General features: G+C 60.8%; 2 protein-coding genes across 6 annotated transcripts; one reads left to right on the top strand and one right to left on the bottom strand.

Moving 5' to 3' along the window:
• Positions 1 to 2072: 2072 nt before the first annotated feature.
• On the bottom strand, positions 2073 to 10259 carry ZMAT5 (zinc finger matrin-type 5). 5 transcript variants are annotated; one of them, XM_038187375.2, is made up of 6 exons: positions 10147 to 10259; positions 8308 to 8529; positions 7688 to 7750; positions 7421 to 7501; positions 4194 to 4308; positions 2073 to 2295 (listed from the first exon to the last, which is right to left on the bottom strand). In XM_038187375.2, the coding sequence occupies exons 2-6, from the start codon at positions 8432 to 8434 to the stop codon at positions 2166 to 2168; spliced, it is 516 nt and encodes a 171-aa protein (XP_038043303.1). In that variant the 5' UTR covers positions 8435 to 8529; positions 10147 to 10259; the 3' UTR covers positions 2073 to 2165. The 5 variants fall into 5 exon arrangements, with proteins under 5 accessions (XP_038043303.1, XP_038043307.1, XP_038043305.1 ...); XM_038187379.2 differs by having other exon boundaries at positions 4194 to 4305; XM_038187377.2 differs by having other exon boundaries at positions 8308 to 8526; positions 10147 to 10228.
• On the top strand, positions 10224 to 11827 carry UQCR10 (ubiquinol-cytochrome c reductase, complex III subunit X). Its single transcript, XM_027470030.3, has 2 exons — positions 10224 to 10401; positions 11557 to 11827. The coding sequence occupies exons 1-2, from the start codon at positions 10261 to 10263 to the stop codon at positions 11602 to 11604; spliced, it is 189 nt and encodes a 62-aa protein (XP_027325831.1). The 5' UTR covers positions 10224 to 10260; the 3' UTR covers positions 11605 to 11827.
• Positions 11828 to 12091: the final 264 nt, after the last annotated feature.

The raw sequence follows: 12091 nt of genomic DNA, 5'->3' as shown, positions 1-12091 counted from the left end.
TGAATGGGGCTTCCTGACGGTGGGTGTTTGGAGATCTGGGCTCCCGGCTCGGAAGCACCTGAGCGGCTCTGGGCCCCGGTGCTGGTCCCGGTGCTGGTCCCGGTGCTGGTCCCGGTGCTGGTGCCGCAGCCGGGGCTGTGTCACTGCGGCTGCCGCGAGGCGACGCGCCCCGCTAATTTAATTAAACGCTCGCTGGGAGAAAAAAAATCTCCCTCTGCGAGCGGTTTGACGGCGGCGCAGCAGGACGAGGGGCGAGAAGGACCCTGCTGCTGTTGGTCCCTGCTGGATGGTGCCGCGCCGGCAGGATAAAACACCTGGGTTTGGGGTTTCTGTAGCACCGAGAAGGGTTTTGGGGGAGGAAAGGGTGGTTTTGTCTCTCCAGTCCTGCAAGCAGCGTGGGGTGGCCTCAGCCTTGTCCCTGAACCTGTTCCCATCCCATCCCCATCCCCATCCCCATCCCCATTCCCATTCTCACCCCATCCCATCCCTGCTCCATCCCCATCCCCATCCCCTTCCTCTCCCAGCAAGAGCTGCCAGAGGACGCCGGGCAGAGCCCAGTGGGGCTGCGCCTTGGCAGGGTCCCAGGAGCGGCTCATTTCCCTAAAAGCTTCCCGAGCGATGCCTCCCGCTGCACAGGGGGCATTTTGGCTCGTGCCACCGCTCATGGGCTGCAGCTCCCCTGCCAGCCCCGGCACATCCCAGCCAGGGACACCGAGTCCCAGGGGGAACGTGCTGGGGGGCCCCATCCTGCAGCATCCCTGGGGGACAGCAGCTTGTTTTGGGGTGCTGCGGGGTCCTCCCCCCTGGAGCTGATGTTTGCAGTGCCAAACTTGTGTTTGTTTGTTTGTTTTTTGCAAGTTCACAAATCGCCCCGCTTCGGGCGGACGGGTGGCACCGAGCAGGGCGCGGGGCTGGGAGCAGGGGAAGCAAAGCAAGTCTCGAAATCCCAGGCTGGGAAGAGCAGAATATTTGGATGGCGGATTGCAAAACACCGCTGCAGAGGCGGGCGCAGGCACACGGCTCACGGCCCCCCTCGGGATGCCTGCAGGAGGTTTGGCTCTCTGTTTTCCTCCGCCAGCAGCAGCTGTGGCCCCAAGGGGAAGGGACCCGTGCACGTGGCCCAAGCCAGAACAACACCGGGAAGGGTAAAACCACCCCTGAGCTCGAGTAACTGCACACCCAGCCTCCAGCCACGCTCACATCCAGCCTCTGCTCGTGCCAAAGAAGGAGGCAGCGGGGTTGCTGCTGCTCCTGGGAGTCCTGCACCAGGGCTGGCAGCTCCCTCTGTGCATCGCTGTCCGCAGGCAGCTGCTGGTGCTCTCCACGAGCCTGGAGCCGCTGCCTGCACCCGTGGCCAAACCTGGAGTGCGCTGGCACCGCAGAGCTGCTGGCAGGTTGCTGCTCTGGCACGGCACAGCCACCAGCGGGGCGCACGGTGCCGAGCTCCGGGGGGTGGTGGCCAAGCCAAAGTGCGCCCTGCGAGCACCCCCAGCTGCTCCCGGAGGTAGGAGGAGAGGAAGGGCAGGTGCTGGGGGCAGGCAGAGCGAGCCCCTTCCTCATGTGCTCTCCCCACGCTCAGGCAGCCCCTTCGTGCCCGATATTTGGCTTTTATTTGCCACTGGTCCAATCCCGACACCCAGTCCTGGCTCCCCCAGCAGGGAGCGACCCCCAGCCACTCGCCCCCTTGGCACTCGCCCCTTCCTTCATTTCCTGGAGAAGGAGGAGCCGTGGAAAAATGTTTTTTTCCTCCTCGTTTCTCACCTCCAGCCTAGTGGGAGCAGGAGCACGGGGCTTTGGGGAGCTCCCCGAGCTCTTCATTAGGAGCTCCAGCACCTGAACCCCCAGCGTTACCCGCTACATTTAGCAGAAGCAAACCCCAGTCATCAACACGGGAGGAAATATTTAGCAGGGATGTTTAAAGGCCTGCTTACAGCTTCCTTCCCCAGCCTGCGTGGGCTCCACAAGCAGTGGGGCTTCAGCTTCACCCCCCGTTTGGGGAGCACAACAATGACCTCCAGGGACCAGCTCGCCCCACGGGAGGCTGCCAGGTGAGAAATAACACAAGGCTGTGATGCGGGGGAGAAAAATTTATTAAAATAAAAGTGTAGGTCAATAATTCAGTGCTCTTCTCAGGCGAGGGTGACATCCAGCCCCAGCAGGGCGCCTCAGCCCCACTGCAGGTCGGGGGGCAGCGGCCACCCCCCAGGTGGGGGGGCCTGCAGGGACGGGGGCAGCTCCTGGGGCGGCGGCCAGCCCGGCGGATACTGGAAGGGCAGCGGCTTCTCAGGCAGGGCGCTGCGGAGATGGGAGAGGGAAAGGGCAGAGATGAGCCGTGGCTGACTCCGTTCGAGAGCTTGGGGACACAGCGGGGTCCTCGGGGGGGCGAGCATGACAATGCCCCCTCTGCTTGTCCTGAGGCACAGCCCCTCCGTCCCCCAGCTGCCCAAAGCTCCCCGCACAGCTGAGCGTTGAGCCCCACCAGCAGATGTTTCCATGATCTCTTCCCCAGCAGCCCCAATCCCAAGGCAGCTGCGCACTTCCCGAAGGACAAGGGCCCCTCGGAAGCGGAGGAGCTGCCAAAACGCCAGGGTGTTTTCACAGAAGCACCCTTCACCAGAGGGAAGAGGCTTTCTCCTCCAGCTCGCAGCCCGGGGAACGCTTTTTTTTTCTCTCTCGCTCCTATTTATGAGGGGAGGCTGCTGCGAGCAGCATGTGGGACAGAAGTGCGGAGCGAGAAGCATCGCTGCCTTGTCTCCAGCTGGAGGAGAAAGAGCTGGGCCGGGACAGGCTTAAATCCCCAGGAAACGTGCCCTTTCCTTCATTCCTCAGCACAGGAAACTCACTTGTCCTTCAGCACAAGCCCTGGCAGCAGCCTCCCAGCTTCCCGGGCCTCTCGCTCTGATCCTGCTGGATCCTTTTAATTGCGATGCCAGCAGAAATGTAATTGTGCTCCCTTACGTAACGCTCCGGGGGAGCAGCACCCTCCCAGGGCCCTGACCCCTGCCTGGTGGAGGCAGATGAGGGAGCTCCGTGGCTGTTAGGGCAGAAACACGTGCCCAAAGCACCAGGAGACCTCTGGCAGGCGAAGCGAAGCGCACCGCTGCTCGGAAGGGCAACGGTGGGGCTGGAAAGCACACGAGGGGAGAAGGAAGGTGATGGGGATGGACACCGGTGAGGCCAGGCACGGCCAGAGAAGTGCTGAAGAGCTGGGGTTGGTTTGCTGCAGCAGATGGTTTCAGGACCTGTGGGGGCGGAGAGGCTGGGTGGAAAGCAACAGCCCGAAAAACGCCGGGTCTGGCGCGTGCTTGGAGGCAGCGGGGACCAAGTGAGGATGGGAGGCTGGGAATTCGGCTGGGTTTTATCAGCAGGAGAGGATCTGTCCCGAGATTGAAAGATATCGGGCAGGACAAACAAAAAAAAAAGGACAAACAAACAAGGGGAGGGAGCTTGGGAGCTTGCTGCTGCCGGCGAGCATGGCTGCAGGGCGAAGAGCAGCCAGGCTGATGGATGGAGGGAGCAGAACGCAACGCGCCCAGACAGGCAGCAGAAGGAAGATCCTGCCCAGACCAAACACGGAGAGGACAGGAGCAAACAGGAGGGGAAAAAAAAAAAAAAAAAAAGAACAAAAGAGAGATTTGGCACCTGCCCAAATGTCATCCAATTAAGCCTGCGGCACAGTCAGGTGAGCGAGGGAACAGCAGGGACCCGCAGGCAGGCGTCCCGCTGCCGTGAGGAGGAGCTAATCCCACCCTCTGCCTGGCGAAGGAGAAGGCAGGGACGGGCAGGGACGCGCAGACAGGGCAGGCAGAGGATGGGGGGAGCTGGCAACAGATGAGCCCGGCCTCCTGCCACCCGCAGCAGGCACCAATAACTCAGCGCCGCCGCCGCCACGGCCTCCCAGACACGTCCGTGAGTGCTGCCAAGGGCACGGGGGTACCCTGCCCTCTGCCTGCCTTCCCCGGGGGAGCAGCCACGGGCAGTGGGACCTGCCTTGTCCCCAACATCATGGGGGGACACTTGCACATGTCCCCGAGGCAGGTGTGCCACGCAGACAGGTCCCCACGGGTGCCAAGAGCCGGCACACAGCTCAGGTATCAAGCTTTGGGGCAGCCCTGGCCACCTGCGTGGTCCCCAAGCCCCCTCGGGTGTGATCCCACCTCGCTGGGACGCCCCCAGCCCCCAGCCCCCGGTACCTGTTGCTCTGAGCCGCGCTCAGCCTCTTCGCCCTCTTCTCCAGCCAGTCCTCGATGGTGCCAAGCGGGACGTCCGCTCCCTCCTGCCGCAGCTCCTTCAGCCGCTGCTCCCCTGCTTGAGAGAGAGCTGTCAGACCCTCGCCCCGCGCTCCTCTCGCTCCGTTACCCCCCTGAGCTCCTCACCCTGCAGTTTTTTGGAGCTGAGAGTTGGCCGTTTGCCCACAGCACCCCCTGCTCATCCTCCTCTGCTGCCTGCCTGCCCTCGGACGCTCGCCGGGCGCAGCGCATCCAGCTGGCATCTCCCTGGGGCTGATCGCTGCCTCCTCCTCCTCCTCCTCACCTCAAGAGCTCCCCAGCAGCTCCCAAGAGCTCCTGCATTTTCTCCTGCAGGCTGGAGCAAGCAGGGCAGTGCCCGCAGAAACCTCAGCTGCCCACCCAGAGGCAGGGCAGAGGCAGAGCAGCCCTACTCCAAACGGACGCTCTGTGCCATCACACCTCCAGCCCAGTGGAACGTGACACTTTGGGAAAAATATGATATTAGTAAAAAAGACACCGAGGCAGCTGCGTGTTGTCCCCCTTTGCTCATAAAACCAAGCGCTTTGGGGACCCCTGATCCCACCTGGAGACCCAGCAGTGCCCCCGTGGTGCCGGCCACCAGCGGCCGTGCGTCACCGCCGTGTGTCAACGCCTTTTGGGAGAGCACGGCGCGTTTCCAGACAGGGTGTGAAATTAACATCGCTTGGGCAGAGTGAAGGATCGCTCCATCCCGGTGGTGGCACCCAATTATTCATCTGCCCGTTGCATATTCATGAGGACGGCCCCGCCGTGCCATCACACGGCAGCCCCAGATGGATCATTTGTCACCCGGCCCCTGGGAGGAGGTGGCGATGTGCTCGCCGCCACCACCAGGCGAGCGCGCTGCTGGCCGGAGGTCAGGACACTGCTCTGCAGCCCAGGGATGAGGATGCCAGCTGGAAACGGGGCTGTTGGTGTCTCCTGGGGTTGTTCTGGAGGAGCCAAGTGCCAGCAGAGCCGTGCAGGGCCGGCACAGAGCCTGAGGGCAGCGCAGGGCAAGAGCAGCACGGTAACCTGGGCGCGTGGCTCCGGCTTGGACACGTTGCAGCCTGCCTCAGCAGCACCGACCACAGCCACCTTGGGTCCCTTGGGTCCCTTTATCTTTTCTCCCCGTGCACCTTTTAGCACGAGCTGCCCCCCCTCTGAAATAAAACCCCCAAATTTTGACTCGCGAGGAGCCCCAGACACACACCCAGCCTGGCTCAGCTCCTCCTGGACCAGGCGCTGCCACCAGCACCGAGCGGAGAGGCTGAGGTGAGATCCTTCAGCTCCCTGCCTGGACGGGACCTGGGGGCTGCCCGCACCCCCCCGGTGCACAGGACCAGCAGCAAACAGCAGCTGAGGGACGGGGCTGATGCCTCCCTCGACACGAGCACCTTTGTGAATTGCTTGCAGCCAACGATGAGCGCGCTCCTCGTCCTGCTCCTCCTCGAGTTCAGCCCTCAGCAGCCTCAGCTGTGTTCTCCCCGCCACCGGGACGGATCAGGAGCACCCTCCCTGCCGTGCTCCTCCTCTCCCTCACAGCTCCCAACCGCCGGGGCTGCCTCATGGTGCTGCCGAGCAGCATGGAGCCCGTAGCTCTGAGCAAATCACCGCCGATTTGACGCTGAGTGTTCCTGACATGAGCGCACTGAAGGCGACATCCTGGAAGCGTCTCCTTGAGGAATGATGCAGCAGATGCAGCAGGAGAAGGCTTCGGTGTGGTAGCAGCTGGGGATGTGCCTCACTCCCCGCTGAGGGTGGGAACTGTTTCCTCCTCGTGAGGGTATCCTACCGGGTGCCAAAGCCAAACCAGGGCATGCTCTGAGCTCTCCGAGTGTCCAGAAACGTTCCCGTTTAAGCCACGGGACTAACAGCACCACCAGGGTGAGCTCCCCACGTTACAACACGACAAACACGGCGATGTTTCCCTCGGCTGTTACCAAAAAGCATCGCCAGCAAGAGGAACCTGCTGCCACAGAGCTGCCAACGCCACGCACCCCGCAGGGACATGGGGACGTGCCAGCCAAGCACCCAGCCTCCTGCAGACCACCCTGCCAGCACACACGCTTGCTTTAAACTCTCCCCTCAAGCCTCAGCCCCTGAGATATCGATATTTGAGTGCCTAAGGAGCGCTCCGGATTAATGAGTTATGTGTGGGCTCCTCTGCTCCTTCCCGGCGTCCTGCTGAGCTCTGCCCTCCACCAAACCCCTGCAAGTTCCCTGCAGGCTCAGCTCATCAGGCCAGGGGGGTCTGTGTGATCCTCAGCTCGGCTCACACGGGGTTTCTGTGGATTTCCATGGGAGAGGTGAGCAGGATTTGACTCCGCCGCCCGGCACAGAGCAGCCCGGCCGAGGAGGCCCTGCCAGCCCCCAGCCATCGCTCCTCGAAGCCGAATCGTTTAATTAAATGTTTGACTTGGCAATGCAAACGCGAGGTTTCCAAGTCGCCTCCCAGGGATCGGCTCTCTCCTAGCCAATTCCCCGCTCCCCCCTGGCCCACCTGACACGAGGCGATACTCGGCAACACGTGTAATTGGCACGGAAGGCTGCCCGAGCACAGAGCAGCTCGCCAGACTTCCCCTGCAGCCCTGCTCCTCTCGGGAGAGCTTTCTCTCCCCCTGCAAAGGGGCATGGAGGCAATGCTCTCGGCAAGATAAAGTCCTCTTGGTACAAAAAAAAATGCCCCTGCTCTCTTAGTACAACAAAAAAAGGAGCCCACTCGCAGCAGGGGAGCAGCTGCCCCCTGCCCAGGCTTCAGCTCCACCCCACAGCACGCCAGCAGAGGCTGTTTTGGATCCAGGATCCCATATCCTCGCCTCAGAACAAGGCAACTGATGGCAGCTAGCTTCTGACAGGACTGGAAGCAGCAGGTCCTCGGTCATCACAGAGTCAGGGGGAAGTCAAATCCATAAATTCAAGGGGAAGCGATGTACCAGTGCCCTCTGCTGCTGACAGTTTTTATTCCCTGACTGAACGAAACCCCAAGGGCTTGGAAAGCCCACCCTCAGCCTCAGATGCTCGCTGCTAAGTGGTAGCAGCATCGTGCAGCTCTTCAGGCTTGTGTCCGTGCCAGCAGAGCAAGAGCAGAAAGCATCCGAAAAATGTCAGCGCTCCCAGCAGCTCCCCCCTTCCTCAGAGACCCGTGGGCAGCTTCTGGCTCCAGGACTCACCTTGCACCTGGGCGCTCAGCTTCTCCAGGTCCTGCTCCGTCATGTGGGAAAACCTGCAGTTGGCCCCGAAATCGCACTGCCCTGCAACAAGAGCCACGGAGAGCCCCGTGAGAGCCACGCACACGAGGTCCTGCCCCAGAAAGGTGCCTGCAAAGCCAGGACACACTTGGGACGCACAGAGCCAAGCCCTTTGCTCCCTCCAGGGAGGACACACACTCCAGGGCTCCCCCGAGCAGCCCGGCCAGGTATTTCCAGCTCAGAACTCACCTGTTTGCAGGAACTTGCGGCACGGTTTCTTGCTCTGCTCCTCTTGCAGGATGGCAGCGGCATCTGGGGGAGAGGAAAGACAAACCACGGGACAGGGTCAGCCCTCCTGCAACACCCCCACCGGTCCCATCGTGGTCCCACGTGGGTCCTATGACTAAGGGGGAGATATTTTAGGTGATAATCATCAACTCCAGCACACAGACAGCCCCCATCTACTCTCAGCTTTCCACCAGCTTGCTGGGATCACCTTCTCTCCCCATCCAAGTGGAGCAGAAGCATGGTGGAAAAACCCTTCTGTGGAGCACGGGAAGGCCAGGCAGGTCAGCAGGGCTCTCAGAAACCCCACTGAACCCTGAGCTGAGCTTCCAGCAGACCCCGGTGCCGTGGTCCTCCACCTTGCAGGGGTGCACTGGGGAGGGCCCCCTGCTAGGGCCGCTCCCAGGGGCTGTTGAAGAACTTGCACCACCCGATGGCAACGTCTGGAGACATCCAGAGGCAAGACGAGACAAACCATCAGTGCCAGGACGAGGGATTTTACCAATCCGAGGAAAATCAAGGGCTGCAGCTCGGTTTCACCCGACCCCCCCAGCCCTGGGACGGAAGGGGCAGGCAGCACCCACCTCGGAACAAGTCGTACCAGGCCCTCTTAGCCCGCAGGTGCTGCACTCCGTTGAGGTGTTTCTTCCTGTTGTGGAGGTTGTCCTGGAAGGAGCGGTCGCAGTAATCACAGAAGTACCTTTTCCCCATCTCTCTTCCAGCTCAGCAGCCTCAGCACCACCCGGGAGCCATCAGACATCCTCGCCCCGGGGACGTGCCGGGGGATCCAAGACTCACAGCACCTGCTGGAAAGGAGAACAACTCCAATTATTTCGGGTCTGCCGAGTGCCTTCCTCGTGCTGCAGCACCCCGGGGCTCAGCCCACAGCAGCCCCAGGAGCCCAAGAGGTCCAGGATCTCTGCCCGGAGGCACAAATCACGGCACGAAGCAAGAGGAAGGAAATTCCCCGTGTCCAGCCCTGCAAGGGGAGGCAGGCACCGAGGGATGCCTGATAAATGCTGCAGATGGATGGGCTGGCAGAGGAGCCCCCCAGGCAACAATCCAGCTTTGGGCGCCCTGACAGCCGAACACATTTAACAAATGGCACGAGGAATAAAGATTTTATAAATCAAACCCGGTCAGAACCCATCACGGCCTCCCTCAGGTCCTCAGGCCTGGCGGGCAGAGCAGCCCGGGCTGAAATCTCCCTGCTGCAATCTCCTTGCTCCCTCTGCTTGGAGCAGCAGCCTCCGAATTCAGACTTACTGTCCTTGCCCTGCAGCAGGGAAAAGCCCCTGAGGATTTCGGGCAGGCAGAGCCCACGTCCCAAAGGAGCTGGCTCCCAAATCGCACAGCAATTCCCACTGCAGGGGATGAATGAAATAATAATAATAATAATTAAAAACAAACACGCAGTCAGAGGAGCCCCAGGTCCTGCCGGAGATCTCCCCTCCGCAGATCACGCCGAATATTTTCATTTTTCATCTTTTGAAGAATCCCAGGGCGTGGGTTACCCTGCCTGACCTCCTGCCCCTCTCCCAGCCCGCTCCCATGGTAAACAAAGAGCGTTATTAGGGCATTATTCAGCCCCAAAACGGTGCCCTAAGGAATCCATCACCGCCAAACCCGGCTGATTTATGAAGAACCGAACCGCCTCAGCTCCCCCCTTCCTTTTCTCATTTTTAGGCCCTGATTTGCAACTGAATTCAGGCAAAGCGACCCCTGCACCCCCACGCAGCCAGCCGGGCTTTGTAGCAGATTTAAAGCCTTTCTGCCTAAATCCAATTACAAAAATCAGGGCTCCGTCTTCTGCCTCGACGCTTTAAAGCCTTAACGGCGGGATCCCCCACCTTAAGCCCCTCGAAGCACGTTCTGGGATGAAATGGGACAAAAAACGTCCACGTCCTGTGACACCCAGCGGGTGTTTCACCCGGTGCAAGTCGAGGCACAAGGAGCCTTCGTGAATCCCCTCGTGTTTTCTTGGATTCCTGCACACCTCATGGAGGACCCCGAGGCCCCTCACAGGTGAGGGACCCCCGGATGGAGAGGGACAGGGACAGGGACCCCCCGAGCAGGGCACCCAGGGGCCCAGGACCCCCCGTGAGGGGTTGAGGAGCTGGGGTGAGCGGAGGGGTGACTCCAGGGCTGGGCCCCTCGCCCTGAGCTCGTGTCTGTGGGGGGCACCGCGGGCAGGGGCAGAAATAAGGGGCGGTGGGGGGGGGGGGGGGCAAAAGCGAAGGCAAGAGTGAGGGGAAAATGGGCGGGAGCAGGGCTGAGGGGGCAGGAGGAGGAGGAGGGGGGGCAGAGGAAGGGAAGGAGGAAGGGCAGGGACAGGAGGATGAAGAGGAGGAGGAGGAGGATGAAGATGAAGGGCACGGCCCCATTGCCCCCCCCCCTTCCCTTTCCCTCCCCCCCCCGCTCACCGCCCCCGAGGCCTCCGCTCCGCGCCTCCGGCCTACAACTCCCAGCACCCCCCGCGGCTTGCCTACATTTCCCAGCGTGCCCCGCGGCGCGCAGGCGCGGTAGTCGCGGCCAAGATGGCGCTGCTGAGGCAGGCGTACAGCTCGCTGTTCCGCCGCACCTCCACCTTCGCCCTCAGCATCGTGCTGGGCGCCGTCGTCTTCGAGCGCGCCTTCGACCAGGGGGCCGATGCCATCTTCGAGCACCTCAACGAAGGGGTAAGGCCGGGCCCCGAGCCGATCCCGACGCGGGGACGGGCCCTGAAGGTCAGCGCGGCCCTGCCCGCGCCTCACGGGGCGGCCGCTGAGGCCTCACGGGTCGTGTTCGGCGCTCAGGGCTCGGTGCTGAGGGGCCGCCGAGGCGCTGCCCGTGCTGGGTGGAGCTGTCCCGAGTCCTGCGTTGGCTGCTCGGGCTCTGAACGGGCTCAAAGGGCAGCGGGGAACAGCACGGAGAGAGGCGGGGTCACGCTGCTGGAGGAGCTGTGCCAGGAGCGGTGACAGAGCTGAGAAAATGCAGAAAATCTTGTTCTTGTTTTCTTCAGAATGAGAGCAGGGGCCCCGGCTTCTTAGCAGCAGTCGTTGTTGTGATGTTACGTTTGAACTGAGCACTCAGCTCCTTTTCTAATTGTAGCTTTAAGCTTCTATGCCTTCACGTTTTCTTAAGCAGGGATTTAAAACCAAATTAGCTTTAAAAAAAGATATTAAAGCGTTTTCTAGGAAAAGTGCAGCACGCACGGTGTTCCTGTTAGTCCTGATCACACCACCAGATTTCCCAGCCAGGGTTGGGTTCCCTTGTGCATCCTGCATCTCCCCAGGCAGAGCAGCCTGCTTGTGTGGGGGCCAAGTCCTGGCGCTGAGCGCAGTGCTCTTGGCAGCTCTGCTTTGTGGAGCCAGAGAGCAGGGGGGGCTCCTGCCCTGCCCTGTCTATTCTCAGGACCACTGGGTGCAGGATTCGCACACCTGTGTCAGGATCAGCCTGGGGAGCTGGGGCAGGGCAGCACCCACGGCCCTCCCAGCACAGGCAGTGTGCTGCTCTTTGCAAGCCCCATCAGAAGGGCAGGAAGGCAGAGAGGGAAGCCAGAGGGACCAGAGGACAAAAGGTGCCACCAGGTCTGTTCCACATGAGCTCCATGAGCAAGGAGCGGGCTGGTGGCACTCAGCTGTGTGCCCTGAAACCTTTTTGTTGTGCTGCTGGGGGACAGGGTGTGCCTGTCACAGCGGGTAAGCTGTCACCTAGGACGTGTGCCCCTGCAGGTTCTTCTGTCCCCTAGTGTCTGTTACCAGTGCAGGCTTCAGAACAACTTGCTTTAAAGTGAAAATTTATCATAACGCCGTTGAAACACGAGCTAATTTCATTTTTTTGTTTTTATACAGAAACTGTGGAAACACATCAAGCACAAGTATGAAGCGAGTGACAACTGAAACGCTCAGCAGCAGGATCCAGCCTGGGGTGGCAAAAAACACTGCAGAGAAGGATTTGGTGTCCTGAAACCAGCTGGATCAAAATGGAATTGGGTTCCTGATCGCCTCCGAGCCAGATTGTATCAGCCACCTCCTGATATGATGTAAAATGCGTTGGACTCCAGGAGTTCTGCTGCTGTGTTGAAACTTTGTGTTAAATAAAATAAAAAGTTCTTGGCCCGTGTCTCAGGCTCATGCGTTTACTCGATTTGTCCTTGGTTCTGCCTTAAGTCTCTCTACCTAGGAGATGAAGGATGCTTAAACACAGCCCCAGGTGCAGGTCCCTAAGCAGGCTGTTCTCAGTGTGCTGTGAAAGCACTTACACAGCTCGGGCCTGTCACAACAACCTGGGCTTCTGCCTGTGAGTTCTTCCAGCCTTGTTCAAAGACCAGGGGCTTAAATCAGGGGCTTTCAAACCACTCATTTACTTTTTTCACGCAGGGCTGTG

This window comes from Anas platyrhynchos, chromosome 16 (genome assembly GCF_047663525.1).
Source record: "Anas platyrhynchos isolate ZD024472 breed Pekin duck chromosome 16, IASCAAS_PekinDuck_T2T, whole genome shotgun sequence".
Taxonomy (NCBI): Eukaryota; Metazoa; Chordata; class Aves; order Anseriformes; family Anatidae; genus Anas; species Anas platyrhynchos.
The sequence above is the reverse complement of the archived record's forward strand: the minus strand, read 5'-3'. Positions and strand labels throughout refer to the sequence as shown.